The 27,321-nt window shown below is 43.7% G+C and overlaps 1 protein-coding gene across 3 annotated transcripts; it reads right to left on the reverse strand.

The window, feature by feature from the left end:
• Window positions 1–1,753: 1,753 nt before the first annotated feature.
• Window positions 1,754–27,116, reverse strand: Aldh3a2 (aldehyde dehydrogenase 3 family member A2). Of its 3 annotated transcripts, XM_028857489.2 has the most exons (11): window positions 26,807–27,116; window positions 25,062–25,293; window positions 24,090–24,175; window positions 22,702–22,910; window positions 20,568–20,685; window positions 18,430–18,571; window positions 15,698–15,864; window positions 11,058–11,157; window positions 6,557–6,789; window positions 5,597–5,709; window positions 1,754–3,321 (listed from the first exon to the last, which is right to left on the reverse strand). In XM_028857489.2, exons 1-10 carry the CDS (start codon window positions 26,957–26,959, stop codon window positions 5,629–5,631), a joined length of 1,521 nt encoding a protein of 506 aa, XP_028713322.1. In that variant the 5' UTR covers window positions 26,960–27,116; the 3' UTR covers window positions 1,754–3,321; window positions 5,597–5,628. The 3 variants fall into 3 exon arrangements, with proteins under 3 accessions (XP_028713322.1, XP_028713323.1, XP_037057459.1); XM_028857490.2 differs by lacking the exon at window positions 5,597–5,709 and having other exon boundaries at window positions 26,807–27,115; XM_037201564.1 differs by lacking the exons at window positions 25,062–25,293; window positions 26,807–27,116 and having other exon boundaries at window positions 22,702–22,828; window positions 24,090–24,174.
• Window positions 27,117–27,321: the final 205 nt, after the last annotated feature.

Genomic DNA, 27,321 nt, shown 5'->3' on the forward strand with positions numbered 1-27,321 from the left:
CTCGCTCTGTAGACCAGGTTGGCCAAGACTCAGGGATCTGCCTGCCTCTGCCTCTTGAGCACTGGGATTAAAGGCGTGCGCCACTGCCACCCATTAAATTTTGTAGTTAAAAACTGTTATACAATATATTTTGATCGAATTCTTCCCTTCTGCATGTCCTCTCAGTTCCCTCCCCATTTTACTACCCACGCAACTTCACATTTTTCTTTTTCTCCAAAACAAAAATCAAAACAAGAAACCAATAAAAAACAAAACCTAAAAAATCAAAACAGATCCCTCCACCAAAAAAATCAGTAAGACAAAAAGTACCAAAAGTGCACAAAAAAACCAGAGTTCATTTTGTGTCAGCCAGCTACTCTTAAGCATAGGGCTTACCCTGGAGTGTGGTTGAGATATCCAATGACACTCCATTGAAAAAAATGAATTTTCCCTTCCCCAGCAGGTATCAACTGCAAATAGCTTTTTGGTCAGGGGTGGGACTTTGTGTCTCCCACTCCTTCAGTGTCGGGATTGTCTGCTTTGAAGCTGTACAGGTCCTGTGCATGCTGTCAGCTCTGTGAGCTCATATGGGCATCAGTCCCACTGTGTCTGAAGATGCTCTTCTGCCAGGCATTTTCTTCCCCAAGGTGCTAAGGACAGAGACCAGATACATGGCCTAGCCAGTGCAGCGAACTATACCTAGTCTCCCTGCTGTTTGGTCTGAAGCTTTTCCCTGTTCCCTGCACTGTGGAGTTTACTGTTTACTCCTGCAGTGCCTGAGACAGTTCCTCCAGAATGAACCTCACAATGAAGTTAGGGCTGAGGGTCACGTGCTCCAGAGGCAGCCTGTATCCTTTTACATCCTGCCAGCAGATGGAATGGGGATGCTTGGGGGCTGCCCCAGGAACAGCACAGCCCACAAGCTGGGCGACTGTCATCAGGGTCCTCTGGACACTAAAGGAGCGCCAGGTGTCCATCCCCAACAGACACCTGTGCTCCACTTACATGAGCTCAGGGGCAGGTGGACCCTGCGTACTTTAGGTGGCACCTGCTGGTGACCCTCTCAGAGATCTGAATTGCACAGAGTGACAATTATGCTGTGATCAAACTGGCTTTTCCTTCTCTGACCCACGCTGCTCTTTGGAACATCGGCCTATCAGAAGAGTGAGAATCTAGGAATGGCAAGTCTTACTCAAGAAATAAAACATTTAAAATAAAACAGATTTCAAAAGCACTGGTAGAAGCATTCGTGTTTTCCCTGGCACAGTCTGCCAGTCTTCATGGAGCTGTGAGAAGTACCAGCAAGCCCTAGCTAGGCAACACTGGGCACCCTGCTGGGTGGGAAGTCCAGGCAACCTGGCATTTCACTTGTCTCAGACTGAGAAGCATTTGCTCTGTGTAGCTCTCTCTGCTTTTCAGCAGTGAGATGGTGTGAACCCGAGGTGAACCAGAGCAGCAAAGCCCAGCTTGTGTGGTCACACAGCCACAGGATGATCATGGCAGTGATTCAAACTCTTGGTTGCTTCAGGCCTGTGATTAGTGAACAGCTCCGGCCTCCAAGGTGAGACATGGCACCGCAGCCATCACGCAAACTCCCAGAACAGAACGTGAAGTCTAGAAGTTTCCTTGGATAAGAATTTGATATGAAGCAGCATGATGACCAGAGTTAGCAATATCATCTTTGAAGGATAAAATGAAAAATGGAATTATAGAGAAACTTTGTAATCAAGGGATTTTTCTCCATATCTGAGGTTGAAATTAACACTCAGAATAATTTGTGAAATTTTGAAGATTTTATTTTGAAGATCAGTATAGTGCATAAGTATTGTAGCCTAACTAGAAGTTATGATTTATAATTTAATAGAATAAGTGCAAGTTCTACACTGCAATTTTGTGCAAAACATTTGATGATTAGTCTATGACAATTGCTACTTAAGCAACTATTTACTAAATAGGCCAATGACTTGTTCTTGACACCTCATACTTTAGTAGAGACAATACCCTTCAGACAGCCTCAACAATGGAACAGGTTATCAGCAAAGATGGCTATACATTCAATAAGGCAAGTTACATTCTCATCGAGTAGGTCAAGTTTAATCTGAATCCCAGGAAGGCAGTGGGGGCTCAGCTGTGTGCAGCTCCGGGCACAGCCAGGCCCTGCAGCAGGGAGCTGAGTTCCACACAGATCTCCTCTGCCACGTCCCTGCTCGGTGACACTAGGATCTGAATGAGAATAATGCCCCACGTGCTCAGGAGATCTTCTTACCATCCCACCCCTTTCAGCATGTCCCACCAGCTCACAGCATTCTCCAACAGTCTCTGTCCCATGAGTTCTGAAGCCTCAGATCCTAACATTTCCCTTTTCATGACAGGAGCTGGTCCACGATTTAAGATCTGTAGGCTAAATTTATTCAGAAAGGGATCTCTCTAAAATTTAAAAAGTGAAATTTCCCTGCATTGTGCTATGAAAACAAGAAAAGATTTATCCTCAAAGATCTATGTGACATTCAACTCTAGGATCTCAAGGGGTCTTTATGGAGAATGGGGGGTCCTCACTATGTAGCCTAGGCTGGCCTCAAACTCCTGGACTCGGGGATCTTCTAGCCTCAGCCTCTGGAACAGATGTGACTACACGATGCTCTCAGTGGTATTCACAAAGAAAGCATTGCTTCTTGGCAAGAGGCTCAGTGTCGTCTAAGTCGTCAAAAAGGCACTGTGGACAGCAGTCACAATAGACTGTCACACACACACACACTTCAGGTGATGTGCAACAAAGTCACAACAGACTGTCACAAACACACACACTCCAGGTAATGTGCAACAAACAAGAATGGATGTTTAAATGGACAGCCAATTCCTGAAGGTCAGAGTCTCGTCACAATGGATGAGGTGGACATATCCACTTCCCCAGTTTTAGTACCTAAACCCCTAACGGGAGCTGGGAAGACCTGACCTCACCTGTCACCAGCTGGTGAGCCTGGGCCGCGCTGACCTTTGACAGCTTTACTGACACCGGGCAGCAGCAGATGCACGAGTGGGAAGTGATGTGAGTTGGAGCAGAGAAGGGACGGAACAGCTCCCGAGTCTCCCTGAGGCATCCCCATGGAGCTGGGACTCAGTGGGGCATGTTCTCACTCCGTCCTTCAGTCCCTTCACTGCTGACAAACGCTGGGTCAGGCTCAAACAGTGAGTTTCGTTAGTGGTAAGTGGCAACAGCTTAGGTTTGATTGCAGTATGCTTGTAATTTCCTGGTTTGGGTACGATTTTAAAGGTATTGGTTTGTTAACCATTGAGTAGATGAACAATTGAGTAGAGGCTATGAAGAAGTCATTACAGATACTCCTGGAGAGAAGAGAAAAGGATTCATGTTACTCTGCTGTGAGAAAACCACCCACACCAGCCTTAGAACATAAGCCTGGGACTGAGACTCTCCCAAATACTTTCTTTCTTAAGAAACTCCAAACTCATAATAGAAAAAAGAACTGTGTCCCTAAGAAGCCACAGTACAGTTCCAACAGAAAACGAAGAATTTCCTCATTAATAACAGTGAGACAGGTGGGGGCAGACTTCACTGTCCAAAACCACGAGGTAAGAGCAGAGATGTGTGTCATCCTGGCACTGTAGTAGGAGGCATGAAATCTAAAAACTGACAATTTATTTCTAAAATTCAAGGACAGTGATGCAGCCAATGCAGCCTGCTAAGCTGCGTGGTGCTGCAGCGGCCTCCATGTGAAGACCCATGGTGTCTCTTAATTTTAACCCACCTTCATATTTCTCCACCTTTTAAAACCCTGAGCGGGGACAGAGAGATGGTTAAGAGCACTTGTTGCTCTTACTGAAGAGTAGGGTTCGGTTCCCAGCACCCACAACTACATGTAACTCCAGTTCCAGGGGATCTGACGCCCTCTTCTGGTCTCTGTGGGTACCAGGAACACATGAGGTACATATGCAGGGAAAGCAAGTATGCATATAAAACAAAAATACATAAATCTAAATGACCCAGACCAGTCATAACACTTTCTGTAGCTCACAAGCTTTGTTGGAACTTTCCTTTGTGGCCTTTATTCTAAATTCACTCTAATTCCAGTAAATTAATAAAACATCTGACAATGCAAGGAAACCATGAGGTGCAAAGAAGCCAATGTGACAAATGTCTGTAATTGTAATAGGCTCCTCAATGAGTAGGTGGAGGCAAGTAACGGTCCATTTCAAAAGACCTGACACAAAGTGCCAAGAGAGCAAGTGACATGTGCCACTGACCCTGACCCTGACCCGCCCTCCCATGGCATGTCTCAATCACTATGTTTCTTTCAAACTATGCTCATTTTGCTTTGGGATACAGCTCAGATGTACAGGCTCAGAACTTACTGAGCATGTACAAAAACATCCAAAAGAAAAAAAAAAAAGTCTTCAAAAATGTTTTCAAAGACCCAAATAAGCAACACAATCCACATTCTGAATCACTTTTTAAAGTAAAATGTGATTTGATACAAAGAGGATAAAAGGTCAGGGAAGAGAATAAAGAGGCAGCAAAGGCCCAAACCAGATCTCTACCGGACTCCACAGTGGCTAAAAAAGAAACGGAATGAATATACTGGCTAATAACAATACCCCACACTGGTTAAAAAAGAAATGAATGAATGTACTGGCCAACAGCAATACCACACACTGGTTAAAATGAAATGAATGAATGTACTGGCCAATAGCAATACCACACACTGTTTAAAAAAGAAATGAATGAATGTACTGGCCAACAGCAATGAGATGGGAGAAGTTGAAAGCGGCCTGGGAAACCGCAAACTCCTCCACACTTTGTAGGGGAGATTTAAGCAAAGGCTCAGGAGAGGCTTTGCCAAAATCTCCATTCAGTAACCAATCCGAGCATCAAGCCCATGTGCCCTCATTCCCACCAAAGACCTGGCGAAGGAAGACCTGTCTGCCAAACCCTTGTGTGGAGCATGTGGTGCCAGCTGGGTGGGACTTCTTGGGGACAAGGCAAGCCTGGTCGGCCATGTCACCCTAGAGGTTGAGAAAGTCTACCCCAACCAAAAATATGCACACTAGGCTAAGGGACCAATGTCAGATCAAAAAGGCTACTGACCAGAGACCCAAGCGTACCTCCAACCAAATCTCCAGCCTCAGAAAGAAGAAAAAGAGAGAAAACCCTGCCGCCGCCAATTCCTAAGCTGTAAGGTTTTATTTTTAATTAAAATGAAACAACTCTGAGACTTTTAAAAAATATTCTCAAGTTATGAAATAAAAAGTCTAAATGGTGACTGTGGACTGGAATTGCCTGGTACATCCTCCTGAACTGACAGAGGGCACAGCGAGGTTCAGCATGCGGCCACCCACTTTTAGAAAGGAGGCAGATTTCACCAGACCCAGCCTAGATGCTACTCCTATACATTTCTCCCAGATTATCAACACCCCTCCCGTCCCTTTTAAATGATGCCTAAACTGAATTTTAACATTGATTAGCTCCGGGTCAAGGTGCAATGTATGTAAGTAAAACGTCCTTTGTCAGCAACCCTACACCTTCAGCTGTAGAAACAGCTAAAACCAAACAGAACCCAACCTGGCCCACCTCACACACAGAAAGAAAACAGGAAGCTCCTACCTCACTCTCAACAGACAGCTGAGATCTGATTATCAGTGTTTACTGGACCAGCGCAGTCTGTCAACTATCAGAGAAGCCAACAGGGCATTCCCCCTCGGCAGACCTTGGTATTTCTGAGAAAACCCAAATGATTTCAGATGCAGCTGTTATCACAGGTCCACCAGCGTGGTGCTAGTGAGATGAACAACTTTTCACTTTTAACCAGGGCACATGATATATAAACATGGCGTTTCCACTAAGCGCTTGCTTCTCGCCTCTCCCCCACACCCGTTCTTCAGACAGTGTCACACACCTCCTGGGTTAGCTGTCTGAGGAAACCCTTCCCATTTCCCTTGACACTCATTCCCACAGACTCCCTCCTTCATCCCAGAGATGCACACACCACCCAGAGGAGGCTGTCACAGGGCCTTTCTGCAAGCCCACCTCTCTGATGACCTGTGGCCCAAGGCAACCTTTCTCTGAATCCACTTTGGAGGAAAAATATGCCTTATAATATAAATATATAATATAATCAAAATTCTACCCCTTGCCTATTTCTTTCTACTACCACCATTCCTTAACACCATGACAAAAAGACCTCATGCACATTCCAGAACAAACTGAATCTGAACAGTGAAGACCAATATCCAAAGGAGCGGAGGGCTAAATGGCTCAGGAGCCTTCTAGCAAGCTCTACAGTATTTTTAGGTTCTTAAAAAAGTTGGCAAACTCCTATAATAATTTTGACTTTGTAGGTCATTCAGCCTTGGTCAGAACTACTGAACTTTGACACTGCAGTGAAAAGCAGCTAAGACAGTAAGTAAACAACTTGCTTACAAAAACAGGTAGCTGGCCATCAGGCTGGGACTTTAGAAGCTGATGGAGTGTCTCGACAGATGGACTCATGTAGCTACAGCAGCCCCCCCCCCCACAGAAGGAAGGGCCAGAAGGACTGGTACCCCAGGAGGGACAGGGACTCACCTTGACAAATATAGCTGCAGCCACAGCCAAGACTGAGACTATCATCACCAGCTCTCTTCTGCCGAGCTGTTTCAGCAGGAAGAACTTTGCCCAACCGAGCTTGGACTGGCTGTTGGGAGGGTATCTGAGCTTGTTAACACTTTCTCCCTTTAGCCCTTTTAATAAACAGGGGCGCTGATGAGAAAAGGTATCAAAACTGTATTTTCCATGATAAGCCCCCATTCCACTGGCACCTGAAATAAATGGAACAGATAAAACAAATTTTATTGTAGGTGCTTCCCATTCAACTGACTGAGAAAGTAAGTTCTGCTTGGGGTGTAGACACCCAACTTATTTGTTTTTCTTCTCAAAAGTCCTTTTCCAACTTGGCCCCCCAGCACAGTCATCCACCATCTCAGACAGGGTGCTTTCCATGAACAGGGTCAGGATCTGCAGCCTTTCTAGGGTTGTGTTGGCCTTTATGCCAAAGTGTGCTAAGAGTTTCAGTGAGTTCTTTGGGACACTCCAATCCCAGTCCTGTAGTGGTCTGTACCTTCAAGTCAGTGTCCAGACAGGAAAAAGGAGTTTACAGAGCCAGATGATCTGCCTAAGGTCACAGGGCTGTTAAAGGAGGAACCTAAAATGTGAACCAGATTACTATGATGCTAAATGTTATGTGTGTGCTTTTCCTATCCATCCACATGGCCTTATTTATCCATGGCTCCTCTCACTTGCTTCCTCTAAGTCCTTGAAGAACAACCAAGAACAGGGTAACAAGGTTATACAGCCAGGTAAGAATAAGCAAGTAAAAACCTCTGCCTTCCGGGAAGCCACACTGTGGTGATACATTGTGTACCCTAATAAACTTGCCCGAGGGTCAGAGGACAGACTGCAAACTGCTCAGGATAATTTCGAGATGGCTAGCCCAGATAATCCACAGACTACTCAAGCAAGAATTTGAGACAAGCCAAACATTATGCAGAGACTGGACAACAAATGATATAGCTACTTCTCCTAGGACTTGCCAATTAACCCAAAATTTTTCTTCTCAGAATCCCCTAAAGATGCCTTCGCCTCCAGACAGCAGGAAGCAATTTTAAGAACATGATGCCCACATTCCCAAGAGGTGGGATGGGTGGATTTTGGTCTTTCAGTGGGTTATGGATAATTGCCATTGTTTAGGATGGTTGGTTACAACTTGTTATTGTTAATAGTCAGGAAAAAGGCTAAACAAAGGAGATTAGATTTAGGATTCTTGTTTGAAAAAAAAGAAAAAGAAAAAAAAAGAGGATATAAATATAAGATAAAAAGTAGGTATGCAATGTACTCTGAAAAGAGGATATAGATTAAATAAAAGGTAGATTATTGAATCTATCCTGAAAAAAAAAAAGATATAGAAATGATGGATAAAGGGTAGATTATTGAATCTACTCTGAAAGAAAAAAAGGGGAGGATATAGATACGATAATATAAAAAGGTAGCTTATGCTGGACAGCGGTGGCGCACACCTTTTATCCCAGCACTCGGGAGGCAGAGCCAGGCGATCTCTGTGAGTTTGAGGCTAGCCTGGGCTACAGAGTGAGATCCAGGACAGGCACCAAAACTACACAGAGAAACCCTGTCTCAAAAAAAAAAAAAAAAAAAAAAAAGAGGTAGATTATTGAATCTACTTTTAGAAAGCAACTACTAGTTATAAATATTTTACATTGGATTGGATTTTTGTATATTGTATACAAATTATATATGTTGATACAAATTTGAGATTGATTTTGTTAGAAAATACTATATATATATATGTTTCTAATCTTGTTCAAGGTATTGTACCTCTACAGCTCATTTAACAATGTAATGCAAATTGCTAGTCCCTGAAAGTTATTACCAACCAATTAGGACATAAAGAAATGCAAGCTAGTATTTAGTCACCTATTATAATCGAACTTGTAGTCATATTAGGTATGCTTTCATATTAGGTCAAACAAATACATTTTAGGTAAACAGGTCATCGTCAAACACTATAGAGAGCTACAGAATATGACATTTAAGATGTTTTAATAACACAGATTCTTTTTTTTATGAAAATGAGACATATCTGCTCCTGCCAGCACCAATATAATTCAGAAGATGATGGGCATCAAAGAAACTCCATATGGAATTTACTTTCTTTGTGGCAAAAGTTAGCCACTACGCAAGAAAGTGCCCTTGCCTCAATTGCTGACAGTAAGCTGTCCAAAATGGACAAGCAGGACACAAAAGAAAGGACTGCTGAACTTTGCCAAGACAAGGTATGACAGCCGTTTAGAAAATCCTGCTTCACCAATAAGTCTGTCAGATATGCTAAGCCTGTATGTAGGCTGAAGATGATGCCCCAACATTGCTTACTCGGTTAGTATTATTTCCTTCTCAGGTCTCTTAAGCGAATTGAAAACTAGATAGTTATAGTTTTCCTTGTTAACAAATTCAGAAAAGAAACTCACTAAAGAGGTGTAAAGTGAATAAGTTTGAAAGACATCAAAAGATAGTTTTCAGTTGGTAATACAAGTGAGGATAGAACATGAATTAGGTATAACATTTTGGACTCATCAAAATAGGATAAATAATGGAGTATTTTCTCTGAATCTGTCAAATGTTAATAGACTGGACATTATTAATGTAATTCTTGACTGTATATAGTGTATATACTTATTGTACTTATTGTATATAGTTTTTGTTAGTTATAATCTTCTTTTATTATTTTAGACAAAAAAAAAAAAAGGCGGAAATATGATGATATATTGTGTACCCTAATAAACTTGCCTGAGAATCAGAGGACAGAGGCAGCCACTAGATTTGACATAGAGGTCAGGCATGGTGGCATACACCTTTAATCCCAGCCCTTGAGATCTCATGCCTTTGCTTGGAAGCAAACATGCCTTTAATCCCAAGAGTAATATGGCAGGGCAGAGGAAACAGGAACTCACTACTCTTTAGGCTGAGGATTTCGTAGAGTTAAGAACTAGTGGCTGGCTGCTCTGCTTCTCTGACCTTTCAGCTTTCACCCTGGTATCTGGCTCTGGGTTTTTTTTATTAAAAGACCATCTAAGCTGGGCAGTGGTGGCGCACGCCTTTAATCCCAGCACTTGGGAGGCAGAGGCAGGGAGGCCCACCTGGTCTACAAAGTGAGTTCCAGGAAAGGTGCAAAAACTACACAGAGAAACCCTGTCTCGAACCCCCCCCCCCAAAAAAAAAGGCCATCTAAGATCCAAACAACATCACACTTGCATAATTCACAATGCATACAGCAGAATGGCAGGTGCACAATGTCCTGTGTGGTGGCAATGGCATGCATGACACAATGACAGAGGCAGAATGACTGGAAGTCAGGGGACAGTAGGCTGGGGCCAGGCCACAGCTGACTTAACTGTTTCGATGAAGGGGGTCATTTCAGAAGGCAAGACTGATTCATTGGAAAGATAATGAAACCAGAGAGAAAGCCTGAGGACACTGAGGGGGAGAGAAGAGGGGTCGGCTAGAGCTGTGACCATGGCAGTAAGGACCCAGTAGGAAGGACCAGACTGTGTTCATGATGCTTCCCCAAGAACAAAATGCCTTTTGTCCACCCTCTAGAGAACAGGGGACTCTCACTCTCCTCAAATCAAGCAACACACAAAGAACGGCTGCCCCTCCCCACAGAGGCTCAGGGAGCTGGTCCAGGCAGCATTGACTACCCCTCAACACCACCTTGAGTAGAAAATGAAGGGATATCAGGAAATACTCTGTTTCCGGCATTCAAACCTTTCTTTCCTGTACCTCATTTAAAAAGAGAGATCGTACTAACTAATTTAAAGCCTGATTGTTGGTCCTTAAGCCTCCTGAATCTGGTAGCATAAGTAAGGAGAGTAAGTGAAGACCGCCACTACAGCTGTGGTCAGTGCTACTGAGGACAATGAGAATGATTCACCGGAGATGGCTCTGGGCAGGGAATCGGGAAACTAATGCTAGCTGGGTAGCTGGAGGGGTTCTCAGGGGAGGACAAGTTCACAGTGACCTGCAGAAGAAAACAGCGCCCAACTGTCAACAGCCCATACAAGAAATCCAGGAACCATGCTTCTGGCACATTTCTATTCAGGAGAAGGTCACTGCGGTGATTTGGGAGCTATGAGAATGGCCTCCACAGGCTTCTACATCTGAGTATTTCGGTCCCCAGTTGGTGGAACTGTTTGGGTAGGATTAAAGGGCATGGCCTTGTGGGAATGTGTGTAGTCTTTTTGGAGGTGTGCCACTGGGGTAGGCTTTGAGATTTCAAAAGCCCACTCCAGGTCGAGTCTGAGTCTCTTTGTCTGCAACTTGTGGATCAGATAAACACTCTCAGCTCCTTCTCCAGCTCCCTGCCTGCTTGCCTGCCTCCATGCTCCCTGCCACAACGATGATGGACGAACCTCTGAAACTGTAAGCGAGTCCCTAATTAAATGCTTCTCTTTTAAGTTGTCTTGGTCATGGTGTCTCATCACGGCAATAGAACAGTAACTAAGAAAGTCTCACTTACCCACACCTCCAAAGGGCAGAGAATTGACAGTGAAGTGCATGATGACATCATTGCCTGTGACTCCGCCACTGGACGTCTCATCAATCACCCGTTTGATGAGCTGAGGAATAGACCAAAGGCACCCAGGTCAGAGCTAATGTCCTGTCACTTCCACGTCTTGGAGTGTACTCACTGTGGGCTCTAAGGACATGCATCCAGGCTTTGTGTCCTGGTGCAAGTTTTTAAGTTTGGGGAGACACAAAATTCATGCCAAAAATCACTAAAAAATATTGTATGAAGTTATCTTCAGGCTATGTGTACATTGCCTCATAAAACACAGAAGATGATTAAACTTGGGTCCCATCTCCAAGATAGCTCATTTATAGGCAAATATTCCAAAATCTAAAAAAATTATGCAGTCAAGCTGGGTGATAGGTAGCACATACTTAAGTATGCAGTTGAGAGGCTGGAACAGGAGGAGCATGAGTTTAAGGCCAACCTAGGGTATACAATGAGATACTACCTTTTAAAAATCTGAAATATTAAACACTTCTGGTCCCCAGCATATCAGTCTGTAGATAAAGAGGGGTGGCCCTGAACCTTTGGGCCTGTTTCCTTGATCACCACCATCAAGATCTACACTACAAAACAGTACCAACAAGAGACAGTTTAGAAATTATTACTTCTCTCATGCTGGTACTGACCAGAAGACTTCTGCCCTGCTCAATAGCTTTTACAGTACCAGGAGGTGCTACACAGGCTATTGGAGGGAGGGGTGGAGGGAGTGTTAGGATTCTGCCGCCACTCCAGCTGCATGACCACACATGCGCAGTTCAGCAGCAAAGTAAGGGGTCTTGCGACTCATGTCATCAGTGCGTGCTGGTGATTACATGCGTGCAGCATAGCTCTGTAAGCCCATCTGTGCATGTTCACAGAAATCCTTAAAAAGCCTCTCTCCCCCCCCCATTACCTCTGTCTGTCTGTCTGTCTGTCTGTCTCCCTCTCTCTCTGTGTTCTCTGCATGTGCTTCTTCCCCAGGCCTGGCTCTTTTGTCCCCCCTCCACCTAATAAAGCTCTAACCGGGTTTTGTCATGGCTTGTGCCCCATGACCTTTCCGCATGGTAACCAGCACCGCTTATCATTTTTAAAACAACGGGGAGTCTACCCAGATGTGAACCTGTGAACTGCAGTAATGACCGCAAGACGTGCCTGTGGGTGCAAGAGTGGCATGAATGTTAAGGGGGTAACAAACCATTTTGGGTTTGGAGTTAATTTCCAATTTCATAGGAGGAAACATGCCTGGCATTATAAATCTGACCAAGAATTCACGGCTGGGGCTCAGAGGCCCTAATGATAAACCTACTACTAGTATTTTGCTAAGTGGACTTAGTGTCAAACTACCCTAATTTTTTTTGCATTTCTATACTAATCTATAGATTAGTACACTTCCCCGACCTCATTAGAGAGGTTTCTTTGTGCTGTGGATAGCAGTTATCATGGACACTCTCCACAGGTCAAAGTGAAGTGTAAGTGTCTAGGTAGTGCTCAGGCTCTAATGGGACATTTATATCACACTCCTCCCCTCAGGAGGAAGGAGTGAAAGGATTGTAAGAGTCAGGAGATGGGGAGGAGCAAAGCGGTCTTTCAGAAAAGACCGCTACACTCCTGACTCACAACAGTTATGGGTGAACACATAAGGTCAAGCAGGTCAACACTCCAGCATGGAAGGGAGAGGGACTCATGAGCCCCTACCCCACAGCTGAAGAGACATTGACAGTTCGATGGCTATGGGGAGGGACAGTCAGTTTTCTTTACAGGTTTGCCCAATATCTCAACCGCACTCTAGTTGATGACCCCATACCTGCTGTAAGCTGCAAACATATGAAGTAGGATTTCAGCTGTTTATGACAAGCTAATATCTGGAAGAAGTCAAGGGCCTTCCAAAGGTCAAGCCGAGGCTCAAGGAGTCTTGGTGATATTGGCTTTTGATTATTAGCCATCTCCTACTATGAATTTCTCGTGTGCCACTGTAGCTTTTCCATCATTCTTTGGGCACAATTTCCCCTCTACTACGGAATATTCAGATAACCTTCTGAGCAGTAACGCAGCCAGGATCCCTAATTTCAGGTATTTCTGTAATTATTGTCATTAGCAGCATCAGGCCAGGACCATCCCCGGAGGGACAAAAGTATCTTATCAGAGATACCTCTGTACTTTCTAAGAACAGATGGAAGCATCCAGACTGTTTGAGAAGGCCTGGCGGATGTGCTAATTAAGCTTAACTTTCTCCCTTTCCAAAGTCTTTTTTTTTTTTTTTTTTTTTTTTGGTTTTTCGAGACAGGGTTTCTCTGTGTAGCTTTGCGCCTTTCCTGGAACTCACTTGGTAGCCAGGCTGGCTCGAACTCACAAAGATCGCCTGCTCTGCTCCGAGTGCTGGGATTAAAGGCGTGTGCCACCACCGCCCGGCCTCAAAGTCTTATCTCTAGTTTTAGATCTACCTTTAACTATTAACTCAGAACTAAAGGTTTCTACTTACAGGTACACCAAGCTGACTCAGGCTGCCCGGCCACTGAGTACACTCCCCAGCTTGCCAGAAAGCAGTAGCCAAAATAACTTGGACAGATAAGGGGCCAAGGAAAACAAGGCAGTTTTATTTTCACTCGTCACTGATAGATTCCTAGCACTTTAACTAACCACTTCTAAGAATATAGTTGAGCACATAAAATTTCCCTTTTGCACAGATATTAACCAAATTTAGCCCTCAGTTGATTCTATTCCCCATGAGTCACTTCCCCTTTGGGTTGTAGATGATGGCTGGCAATTACTGTTCTTTTGTGTAGATTTTATTGCCCCTCCTTTTGACACTGAGGGAATTCAAGCCTGGTGATCTTGCTTTAACCAGAGCATTGCTACTGCATGGGTATATAACTGTAAACCTCAGAGAATTGGGAGGATGAGGAGAAGAGAAAAGAGAATGGAAGAACTAGATGGGTAAGGACTGGAGAAGAATGAACTGAGATGGGAAGAACTAGATTGAAGGGCTAGAAGAGAGAACTAGAGGAATGAGATGGAAGATGAGGAAGAGCCAGATGGGGAAGAACAAGATGAGGAAGGAGATGGGAGAAGAGCTAAGATGGGAAAGAACTAGATGGACAAGAACCTAGATGGGGCAGAACTAAGACAAGAGAATTAAGGTAGAATTTAGAGGGGACAGCAGAATAATGTAGAGAAAAATCAGGCAAGAAAGGGGCTGAACATGAGACCAGAACTGAAGCTGTGTAGACAGAATTTTATCCCAGAGAAATAAAGCAGATGGACAAAGAGCTCAGTGTACCTAGATTCTTTTCCCAAAAATAATATGCATCATTCTTAGCTTCTCTTCTAGGCCCCTGGGAAGAAGATTATTAAGGCTGGACCATAATCATTTTTGAGACATACCCATTGTAAACAGGCAAATTAGAGTTAGGGGGAAGACTGAGGAGTGAATGTGATCAAAATACACTGTACACATGCATGAAATTCAGTGTAAATAAAAATAGTATATTAAAATTAATATTTCTCAGCTGGGTGGTGGTGGCACACGCCTTTAATCCCAGCACACAGGAGGCAGAGGCAGGTGGATCTCTGAGTTTGAGGCCAACCTGGTCTACAGAGTGAGTTTTAGCACAGCCAGGGCTACACAGAGAAACCCTGTCTTGAAAAACAAAAAAAACAAAAACAACAACAAAAGAATTTCTCAACCCCTGATCTAAATTATACCATACGATTAACAGGTATGAAATGCAAAATATGATAGAATTATCCTATTTTTGAAGAAATAAAGAGCTAGTTGGCCTATGATCAAAAAAGCCTCATTAATACTGAACTAAACATCATTTCACTTAGGTACTAATAAGCCTTGAAAATTCATGGTGGATGTCAAATGGGACTACAGTGACCACAGGGGGGCGCTCTCCACCCAGCTGCAGGCCACCAGCAGACCTTAGTGACCCATGCACACTTATCTCATTTCAAGTACCTGTAGCCATGAGACCTTCACTAGCACTGCAGACTCCTGAAGCCACCATGTGACGACAGCACCTTATCATCAGAAACTGCACACAGCACCTGGCCAGTGAACTTCTCACACTGACTGGTCCCTTCTTCCCCTTCCTCATTTTCATTTTTCCAGAAGGATCCTGAACCTACAAGTCCACGTGGAAGCCATCATCTGGCTAAGAGCATCAGGTCACCTAGTGACATGAATGACAGAGCGCGCAGGAGGAGGCAGAGCTAGTTGCCCAGTGATGCCCAACACCCAAGTTCTCAAGACCATTTATAGGATGTGCCAGCAGAGTCCGTGACTTTCCCAGCCCCGTCTCAGTCACAGGGGCAGGCTCTATGGATCCATGTCACAAAAAGCACTACATGCTAGTGATGTAAGTTTTCTAATTATTCAGGAGGTGTTTGTTATTCAAAAGTCCTGTGACATTCCCCCGCTGTGGATTCAGCTCTAACTCCAGGGAGTAAGGGGAAGGGCGCAGTGGTAATCCAAGGCTCCATTACCTAAGACAGCAAGCTATGATACAGTCAGTCAACTAGATATATAAATAAACCATCTATGTTTTATAGCAATAGGGAAATCTGGCTCTTGAGAGTGAATTATTCTCTATAAAGCTTACCTTATTGTTATGAGAAAATACGTAGAGTGCCAGAGGCTTTTCACGATCATTAATGAAATTAATGGCTTCATCTACATTTTTCACAGACACTATTGGAAGAATTGGTCCAAAAATTTCTTCTTGCATCACCTTGGAATTAGGGTCAACATCAGTAAGTATGGTTGGGGCTAAAAAATAAAATAAAATAACATGAATGGTCAAGTTGAAGACTTCTCTTTAAAACTCTCATCTTCTCTTTATTTCCCTGAGTCAACCACCCACCAGGCACACCTATTGGTTTGTCCTCTCACAGTGTGCCAGACCTAGCTTTGGTTCACAGGAACCTCCCTGCCTCCCAACCCAACAAAATCTGCTTCCAAATCCACTGTCGAGCTCAGGGAGAAGTCCTAATTAGACCAAGCTAATCTCGACAGTTCTTCCTTCATTTTTTCTTTGACTGACCTAGAAATGGGTCACACTGCCACCAAGGAGATGGGAAGAGCAGCAAGATGAAAGAACTGGGTTTTTTGTTTTGTTTTTTTTGATGGTATTAACAATCACTGAACCATCCAACCCAGGAGAATCTCTATGAATTTCTAATTATCTGTATCCTTTTAAGTTTTTTTTTAACAGTTGATAAAAAAAAAGATAAATTAATTAATTTGGAGGCAGCTTCTTTGCCTACCAAATGTACTTGTATTTCTTCCATCATCTTACAGGTTATTTTTGAAAATTTTATTTAAAAATCAAAGAAAGAGCCAGTGACATGGTTCAACAAGTAAAGATGCTCACCACTAAGCCCAATGACCTGATTCCAACCCCTAGAGACCTCACAGAAGGAAATACTTTGTTGTGGAATATTATTTTAAGGTGTGTTACTTTTGTTTATGTTGCATTTGTTTAACTCTGTGAAGCTGTGTTACTGTGCCTGTCTAAAACACCAGATGGTCTAATAAAGAACTGAACAGTCAATAGCGAGGCAGGAGAAAAGACAGGCAGGGCTGGTAGGCAGAGAGAATATATAGAAGGAGAAATCTGGGAGGAGAGAGGAAAGATCCAGACAAGGAGGATGATCCAGGGGCCAGTCATTCGGCTATACAGCCAGACACGGAGTAAGATAAGATTTACAGAAGTAAGAGAATGGGAAAAGCCCGAAGGCAAAAGGAAGACAGGATAATTTAAAGATAAGAAAAACTGGAAAGAAATAAGTAAGGCCAAAAATTTATAAGTAAGAATAAGCCTCCCTGTGTGATTTATTTGGGAGCTAGGTGGCGGGGCCCCCCAAAAGAGCAAAAACAATCAACAACAATGCCTCCCTCAAGTTGTCCCGACTTCCACATTGTGTGAGTTATTTGAGGAACTTCAATTGAGAAAATCCCTCTCAGATTGCCTGTAGGCAAGTCTTTTGATTAATGATTGATGTGGGTGGGCCCAGCACACAGGGAGGTTGTGCCACATTGGGCAGGTGGTCCTAAGATGGATAAGAAAGCAGGCCGAGCAAGCCATGAGGAGGAAGTCAGTGAGCGGTGGTCTTCCATAACCTCTGCTTAGTTTTTACCTCCAGGTTCCTGCCTTGCCTTCTCTTGGTGATGGAGTAGGACCCAAGAGCTGTAAGGTGAAATAAACCCTTTCCTCTTCAAGTTGCTTTTGGTGACAACATTTTAGCTCAGCAGTAGAAAATTACTAAGATAGAAACTGGTACTGTGATCATGGATCTTGCAGTGACAGACCTGGAGGTCTGTTGTGGGAGGACTGTGGAAGGAGTTTGGGCTGGATAAGCCATTGAATGCTCAAAGCTTAATGAGCTGTTGTGTGAACTTGGAAATAAATGCTGAGAGCTAGGGAGTAGAGCCAGCCTAATCCTGAGACGGGCTGTGTTGTGCTGTGGATGGCAGAGCTGCAGAGGTGGAGCTGGCTAATGCCTTTGGGCCCAGAGGATCATGTGTGGGTCACTGAGCTTTACACTGTAAGACTTTGGTTATAACTGTGCCCTGGTTCTTCCCTCCTGGAGTAGAATTATGCGATTTATTTTGATTTTACAGAAACCCACAGCTAAGAGACCTTGAATTGTTGGAGAAACTTTGCCATTTTAGAAAGACTTGAATTTTAAAGAAACTCTGGATATCTAATGAGACTGAACTTAATGTGTTTGAATTTTTAAAGACCATGGACTTTGATATTAATATGAGATCTTGGAAATGAACCAGGGGGAAATATTATGGCTTAATAAATTGTGTGTGTGTGTGTGTGTGTGTGTGTGTGTGTGTGTGTGTGTGTGCATCAAACTAACAAGTGGTCAACACTGTTAGTTAGTCTTATGTCACTTAACATAAGCTAGAGTCATTTGGGAAAAGGGAACTGCCAACTGAGAAAATGCCCCTACCACACTGACCCTCAGGCAAGTCTGTGGAGCATTTTCTTGATTAATGATTGGTGTTAGGAGGGCTCAGACCAGGCAGATAGTCCTGAGTTGTGTAAGAAAGGAGGCTGAGCAAGCCATGGGGAACAAGTCAGTAAGCAGCACCCATCCATGGCCTCTGCATCAGTTCCTGCCTTGAGTTCCTGCTCTGACTTCCCTCAGTGATGGAGTATGAGCTGAGAGTTGTAAGATGAAATAAACTCTTTCCTTCTCGAATGGCTTTTAGTCATGGTGTTTTATCACAGCCACAGAAAATTAGGATACTATGGTACCTGTATGCATATGTACATACACACACACACACACAAAATAGAATTTTAAGAATAGAATTTACCTATGTAGCGTGTGGCCTCATCAGTCTCCCCGCCAAAAGCTATTTTCTGTCCTTCAAGCAAACTTTGTAACCTCTTAAAGTGACGAAGATTGATGATCCTTTCATAATCAGGAGACTCTTTTATATTTTCCCCATAAAAGTCCTATTAAAAACAACAGGAGTTATTTAATTGCCACAAAATCCATACTTCAATTTCTTTAATAAGTTCAAAATCTGCTGGTGTATAAAAGTTGACCTGGTTTACGACGTCACAGACTCCAACACCCACTCTTCAAATAACTTAGTAATACTACAGTACTAATAATAACTTTGAGTTCTTAGACAAGTCAAGAATTAACAAATAAGGTAGACACACACATACCCTCTCTCACACTCACACACTCACACCTTCTGCCTATACTTTTCTTCAGGTGTGTCTACAGATCTCACAGTCTCCTCATAGCCCTTTCTGAAAGATGTCAGGGAAGAGGTCATTAGTTCAAATGTCAGCTGGCCTCTCCCAGAAGGAAGTTGGGCAGTTGCTGCAGAAACTCTTTGGTCTTTGAATCCTACCTTTTTACTCTCATCTAGCCTTTACCAAAGAGGTGTGCTAGCCTTCACTCTATTTTGTTGGTTTTGTCTCCTATGGACTGGTATTTTTACCAGCACTGATTACAGTAAAGCTACTCTATGTATAAAGATATGGCCTTGTTAACTTTCCAAAGGAAAACAACCTCAAAAAGGATAACCAATATTTATCATGTAAATGAGCACATAACATGTACTTGCTGGGAAGCTTGACAGTCCTGTGAGAACTAATGTTGAATCACAAAAGGTCTTACCCACTAACCTACCAAGATGAACTCAGAGGTCTGGGCAGCAGAAATCACCCAGGCAGCCTGTTAAAATGAATGTTCTGTCCAAGTCCAAGTCCACCAAACACAGCCAGGTTTTCTGGCCAACTGAATCACAGAATAACAAGCTGGGGGTGGGGACCACACCATATCAATCACAATCTTTGAAGATAAGGCCTAGACTTACTTTTAAATGGCTCCCTAATTATTCCAGCATGTTATTTGACTGAGAACTCGCACATCATAGCACAAACTCCTTAAAGGTAGGAAGAGGGGCCATTGATCCTCTGGATTTTATCATCATATTCAATAAAGCACAGCTCTATTCCCAACTAGTTCAGTCTCACAGCGACCTTGACCCTCTCTTCCACTCACATTTCCTGGATCTAGACAACTTCCATGTCTCCTTTCCTGACTCCTCAGTCTTCATCACTAATTCACTCTCATTCACCCTCTCCCTCTCTCTCCACTTCCTGGTATACAGTTTTCGTTCTCTCTTCATAAATTACTATTCGGTATTCTCCATCCTTTCTGGTGCTCAATTAACAAAAAGTTATCTCAGAAAGGCGGCTTACTAGTCTTCATACCACTGAACTCAGTACCCCTGGTCAAACACTCACTAACAATGAAAATCCCACATCTCCATTAAGCCTTAGCTTATTACCAGACACAGTCCTGATTAGTTCCTTTATATACCCTAAAAGATGGATAACCTTCTCCAGGAGTAGTTCTCACCCTGTGGGTCACAACCCCTTCACAAGGGTAAATCAGATAGTGTGCATATCAGAGATTTACATTACAATTCACAGCAGTAGCAAAATCAATTATGAAGTAGCATGAAAATAATTTTTTGGTTGGGCGTCACCACAACACAAGGAACCGTACTAAAGGGTCACAGCATTAGGAAGGTTGAGAACCACTGCTCCACAGGGTGCACTGTAAGGAGGTCTTTACTTCACTCCTTCACACTCCTGGCCATCTAGCCCTCTACATACATGACAACTGATAACCTTCTTCAGCAAGAACCAATATGCCAAGGGCTCTCTTCAAGTGATTTGGAAGCACTCTCTCAAAACCACAGAAAACATTTTTGACTTTTAAGTATATGCCTCGACAAATCAACTATATAATTTAAGTGGACCTGCCTTGTTCCCACAGATGCACAGTGTTTTAATTAGCCAATAAGTTAATTCAGTCACATATGTTCTGGAATTGTCTGGGTTGGGGGTAAAAGTAAACAGAGATATTGTTTGAAAGTACTTTATTAGACTTTCATCAGTGGGATCAGAATTGCGGAATACAGACCTTCACCGTTTCCTTAACCTTCTGCACTATCCGATCCTGGAGGGAGGCTTCGCAGAGGATGTAGTCTGGAGCAATACAGGTCTGACCACAATTCATGTACTTTCCCCAGGTTATGCGTCTGGGGAGAAAAAAAAAACAAAACCAGGAACAGAATACCTTTATAATTCTGTCACCTTTCTGTGGTTATCTTGTTGGTTTGCCAATGTCTCAGGCACTTTACAAACCGCTGTGACAAGGATTCTATCAACAGCAACTAAGGAAGAGGGGACTCTGGCTCACAGCTGAAGGGACGGCATCAGGCGGGGAAGTCATGGGAGCCGGGACTTGACACAGCTGGTCACATGGCACCCCCAGCCAGAGACAGAGAGCACCAACACTTAGGCTCAGTGTGACTCTTTTTTTTCACCCAGAACTCCAGGGTTAGGGCGGGTCTTCCCACTTCACTTAACCTAATCTAGACAGTCCCTCCTGGACATGTCTAGAGATTTGTTTTCATGGTGAGTCTAAATGCCATCAAGTTGACAACCAAGAGTAATCGTCATGCCAACAGATGTGGCCTTGTATATTTAGTTAGTAATTGTTTAAAAAAAAAAAAAAAAACCTCTAAGCTGTAGATCATCTTGTTACAACTTAGAATGCATTTTCAGATTTCTTTTTGATTTGGGGTGTGTGTGTGCACATATGAGCATGCATGCCACTGTGTGTGTGTGTGTGTGTGTGTGTGTGGAGGCCAAAAGAAGACATTTTAGGAGTTATCTCCTTCTACCTTGCTGAGATGGGGTCTCTCTTTTGCTTCTGCTGTGTGCTGGCTGTATACTCGAGGCCTCCCATTTACCCAGAATCTGGCTTTTGGTTTTTGGAGACAGGACTTCACTGTGTAACCTTGGCTGTCCTGGAACTCACTCTCACAGAGTAAGACCTCAAACTCACAGAGAACCACCTGCCTCTGCTTCCCGAGTACTGGGATCAAAGGCATGCACCACAACCTCCCAGCTAGAATCTGACTATTTTAAAACATGGGTCCCTGGTATCAAACTCAGATTGTCAGGTTTGTACATCAAGTACTTTTACCACTGAACCATCCCACCAGCCTTTAGAACGCATTTTCAATTGAGGTAAAATATTCTACATAGCAAGAAAATTCTCAGAGTCAGCCTGGCAAACAGTACCTAACAAGCCATGAAGACAGTGTGCAGAGAAAGGGAACAGCCTCCCAACACTCCTTCCTTTCTGACCCAGCCAAAGGTCATTCTGGATGACGAGCACACGGCTCAGACTCCGGCTCTCCAGGCTGTAGTACTGCTGACAGGCTGTGTTGTGTGGGGACAGGGAGGGCAGAGCCAGTGTCCTCTACCATGCTCCTCCATGTGGACCCTTCCCCTTCCTATGTACAGACAATGCCCACAACCTCAACATTCCTTGCTGGTCTGTTTTTTTCTGGAAATTATGCTCTATCTAAAGAGGCCAAGCAGCAACCCTGACCCAGCTCCCCACCTCCTCAGCACCACAGCTCTGAAGGGGAGAGAAAAACCACGGCACCCAGAGACAGAGGCATTCACTCCCTAGTAGTCAGACTAACTTAGTAAAGAGACGCTGAACTCTTCTTTTCTGGTTCTCAGCTGCTAAATGCTATTAAAAATATCTGTCATACTGTTTTGTCAACAAAAGATCTCAGCTAAGAAGTGAACACAATACCCTTTCAACTGAGAATTTTTATTAATATACACAAGCCTTTGGATTATCTATTTCATCAATCAGCAGGACATTAGAATTTCTTGCTACGGGCTCAGGGAATAGCTTAATGTGGAGCACAGGCTTACCATAATTTGATCCTAACACTGGGGGGGGGGGGGGAATCAACCATGGGCAAAATTTCTTGCCGGGTTTATCCATAAGAATATTTCCAAACTAAGGAAAACTCCATGCTAGCAGGACCTATCGTGTGGCTCCCTCTTCCAGCAGTGGCATCAGAAGACAGTTTGAGAGGCTCCAGGTCCTCTTGGGCACATCAACCACTAAAGTCTGATGAACCTTGAAGCCATAAGTCATGAGGTTCAAGTGTAAAGGAAAAATGAGCCATTAGCAAAAACTTTCACCTGCTGGGAAAAACCTTAGGAAACAAAGCCAGCCTCACCGGCAAGCGATGTCCAGGTCACAGTCTCGGTCAATGTAACACGGGCTCTTCCCCCCGAGTTCCAGGGTCACAGGGGTCAGGTGTTTAGCAGCAGCTTCCATGACAATTTTTCCAACCGCAGTGTTTCCTGTGTAGAGAATGTGATCAAAGCGCTGCTTCAGGAGCTCTGTGGTCTCAGCAACGCCGCCATTAACTACCGCATACAGGTCCTCGAAGAAAGAGAAGCAGAATCTTCCATTGTCAAATTAATCTTATTGCCTCACATCAGAAATTCTTCAACATAAATCAGTAAAAGCAAAAGATCAGGATCATCTCCCTCAAGGACAGATCAGGGAGGTGACCAAGACAGACGGAGGACAAAGGATCTGCTGCTGACCACAACTAATTAGAAGGCTAACTAGTTCTTATTCACTTTATAGTTCAACTGCCTAATATACTTTAAATTTTTCTGTGCTTTAATTCACAGGTAAATTAACCCACCAGCTAATTGAAGCAGGTATATTATTATCCTCTCCATTTGGATAGTCAACTATTAAAGAATTTACATCTGGGTGAGGGCAAATCGAGACCTTAATTCTCTATCTTCTGGTTCCAAGTCCTACTCAATCCATGCTACCTTGCCATCTTCCATTTAGTCCTGCTAGACTGGACAACCAAGCTATTAGAACCAAATTGCTCTGTGAGCTATGACGACAAGGATAAGACAATAAAGAGAACAAAGTTATTCTAAGAGCTAGAATTGGTTTCTAAATTCTAAATTCAAATTCATAAACACAATACAGCTTGGGTGTTTTAAAGTTGCTTTTGATGAAAGCTAAATAGATAATCTCCCATGACTGCACATGGAAGTCAGCAGTCACAAAGTCATCAACTTCCTCTCTAGAGGTCACGAGAACTTCTGAATCTGATCCCCTACCCAAAAGCTGGGGTATCTCTCTCCCTCAGCCTTCGATGCTCTCCATGACTACATGCTAACTCAGAGTGCTAGCTCAGGAAGGCCTTTCTTCCAGGCCACAGACATGCCCTTGAAACGCAGAGTACTCATGTAATAACACACATGATGATCTGTTAGGAACAAAAGACAGTGACAAAAACATGCTAGCCTCTCATAACTAGTTCACTAAATGGATGATGTCTGAAATTGTATCCTCGGCAGTGCCGAATGATAGAAAAAGATAAGAGACATGTATAAAGCTACAGGCCTAAACACACTGTGCAAGCAGAGTTGGTGGGTCATTCCACAGTGAATTTTGGAACCTTGCTTCCTTTATTAAACCAACTGTTGAAGACTTAAGGAAACCACACCCATCTGCAGCCAGCAAAGACATCACTAGCAAGCAGAAGAGTCAAATCTGTGTTGCACTGAAGATGGACTGAAATATCCTTACCTGGTCTAAATATTGAGGGAGGAGTGTAGCCAAGATCTTGGCTGTGTTTTCACTTAGTTCCGAAGGCTTCACAATCACAGCATTTCCTAAATAAAGCAAAGAGCAGAACAACATCAGTCAATATTTGAGTAACTTCAATAGCTACCAAAATGACACTCATGTATTGTACAGGCTAAGTTTCACTTATTCCTGCAGCTCTTAAGTCTGTCCTACCTCATTATCACATGTCCTCTTTCCTTTCATGTTTTCCTTCCCAAGTGCTAGCCCGTTAGCTCTCGGTATCTCCAGGTCACTAACAACAGGCTCTCCCAGCTTCTCCCACTCCTCAGATTTCTATCTCTTCCTTTATAGTTCTACCACGGTTTTCTCTCTCTGCCCTAGAATCACTGAGCAAACAGGCTCTGTCAACATAAGCTGTTGACATTGTAAGAAATCAGTCTGTTGAGATTTGCTGTACATTCAAGCTAGCATTACACATAATACCTTTATTTGAATAAAGAAACTGGTCAAATGAAATTAAGTGGTTTGTTTTCTAAAGGCAGAGCCAGCAACTAAAATTACATTAGAATATGGATGCCTGGGCTGGAGAGATGGCTCAGCAGTTAAGAGCACTAGCTGCTTTTCCAGGGGACCCAGGTTCAATTCCCAGACCCACATGGCAGCTTACAACTGTCTATAACTCCAGTTTCAGGGGATCTGACACCTTCATACCAATGCACATAAAATAAATTTAAATAAATGATTTAAAAAAAAAAAAGACTATGGATGCCTGACTCTAAGATCTTGGGACTGCTGATTCAGATGCCTCTCACTCTCACAGATTCATCTCCTAGGTACTTCAGCATTCATAAACACAAGTACACATGTGAATTCTCAATAAACTGACATGTATTTAACTAGACACTTAACTACCAACTGACATGACACAGTTCGACCCTCTACACAGGAACAAAGACATCAGCTGGCACACACCTGCAGCGATGGCCCCCACCAGGGGCTGCATGATAAGGACGAAAGGGTAGTTCCATGCTCCGATAATCAGTACGACCCCCAGAGGCTCTGGCTGAACATAGGCCTCATCCAGCATGGTAAGCAGGTTCTTCTTAGCTGGCTTAGCAGAAGCCAATTCAGAAAGATTTGCCAGCATAAAATCAATCTCCCCAAGGATGGTAATGACTTCATGACTGTATGCGTTGAGTTCACTCTGGAAAAGAAAATCAATTCATCTGACCGTCTACTGGGCTTAGGAAAATGGTTCTCAACCTGTGGGCCACGACCCCACAGGTGTCATATATCAGATAACCGGCGTATCAGGTATTTACATTTATGATTCATAACAGTAGCAAAATTACTGTTGCAAAGTAGCAATGAAACCATTTTATGGTTGGGGTCACCACAACACAAGGTAGAAGCATTAGGAAGGTTGAGAACCACTGGCTTAGGATGTCACAAGGTTCAAGTATATTTGCAGTGACAAATGGTGTTATTAGACAGCCCTCCCCACAGTTTGCTATCAGATTTTTTTAACCTCCAAATTCTCAATAAGACACACCCTGGATACTCTTGCTGGCTCTTCCTCTCTAAGATAGTCAATGTGTCTGAATTCTTCTCTACTGATCCAAGTCTTTTAAAATTAGGGTTACACATTTTCACCAACAGTTCCCTGCTTGATAACAGCCTGCCTCAGTCGGTCACAGTTTAGATACCGTGGCAATTTTGCTTTTGAGCTGTATCTTTAGGACACTGGTTTATAACCACAGTCACATTTTATCTATATATGTTCTATTTTACAGCCTGGCTTAAAATTCTGAACTTACTGTATTTCTTCAGTAACCCTATGTATGTACAAACATACACAAAGTATCTGATGCTAGCAGAATGATAGGGTTTTAACAGTCATTATCCTATCTTTGTTTACTATCACAGCCCATCTTCACCAAAAGCACCCTGAAGGAAGGTTTGTAGCTACTACTATCATTACAACTAAAACCACTGTTACCACATTTTGAAATAGTCTTTGATTGGGGAAGGAAGGATTGCAAATCTGAAAATAAAGGTCTTACTATGCCTGGAATACAGCTAGAAAGTAAAAAGAAAAAACAATATTACTAGAGAGTACAGGAGAATATAGTTCTATCTCAAACACTACTCAAAACCTTGGTATTCAAAGCTTGCTTCTGAAGAGGTCATATGATACCACCTGGGACATCATTAGAAATCTCAGACACTGTCTCAGATGGACTTAAGATTTTTATTTTAACAGGTCCCCAGAGTGATTATCAGTGTACTAGAGTTTAAGCAACACATATGAATAATACACAACGTCATGAAGGAAAATATGAGTGCTGAAGATTACTTAGAAAAAATAACAACACTGTCTACGTTTAGAACCCACTTTTTAAAAGTTAAGAAATAAGACAGGGAGTGAAATATCTGAAATCTACCAAGCGGACAAACCACTGACACCCAGAATATCCAGAGAGTTGGGGGCACATTGTAAGAAAAGAGACTACAAATGCAGTAGAAATGTCCTATAAACAGCATTCGCGGGAGAGAAGCTGCGAGTACCCGTAAGTGCAAATAAAACCGTCTGGGCTCCTAAGCAGGGCTGGAGTCCGGAGTAACACCACTTCCTCTTTACTACGGGATAAACAACCTGCTACAGCGCAGGAAAAAGGGGACGCGCCGGGTCCCTCCCTCCCACCTCCCACGCTCACCTTGCTCAGGTCCGCCGCGATGGCCGCCAAGATGTCCTTCTCGCGCTCCTGCACCATCCTCCGCAGGGCCTCGAGCTGCTGGAGTCGGAAGCGGAGCGGCCGCGATCGGCCGGACCGGAACGCCTGTCGAAGCCGCTGGACCTGATGCTCCATGGCCGGGCCTGAGGAGAACGCGGAGTGAGGCAGGTGTGGCCGCACAGTCCCGGCGACGCGCTGCTCCGACAGACGCCGCCGCTGAGTGCCACCTTCGGCTCACCCGCCCACTCGCCTACCGGCCCAGACCGGACCTCCACGTAAGCCAAACCCGCCGTCTCCGCAGCTAATGACGCGAGGCGCGCCCATTGGTCGGGCTGCTGCACGTGACTGCGAGGCCCCGCCCCCGACCACGGTCAGAGCCACTGGACCCTTGACAGCGGGCGGCTGGAGAAGAGGTGTGTCTAGTGGTCTGCGGAGGAGCGGAATGATTGCTCTGGCTTTGGAAAAGGGCCGAGCGTCCTCTTAGAGGAGGAACTGAG

The sequence above is a fragment of the Peromyscus leucopus genome, chromosome 8b (genome assembly GCF_004664715.2).
Source record: "Peromyscus leucopus breed LL Stock chromosome 8b, UCI_PerLeu_2.1, whole genome shotgun sequence".
NCBI classification, from domain to species: Eukaryota; Metazoa; Chordata; class Mammalia; order Rodentia; family Cricetidae; genus Peromyscus; species Peromyscus leucopus.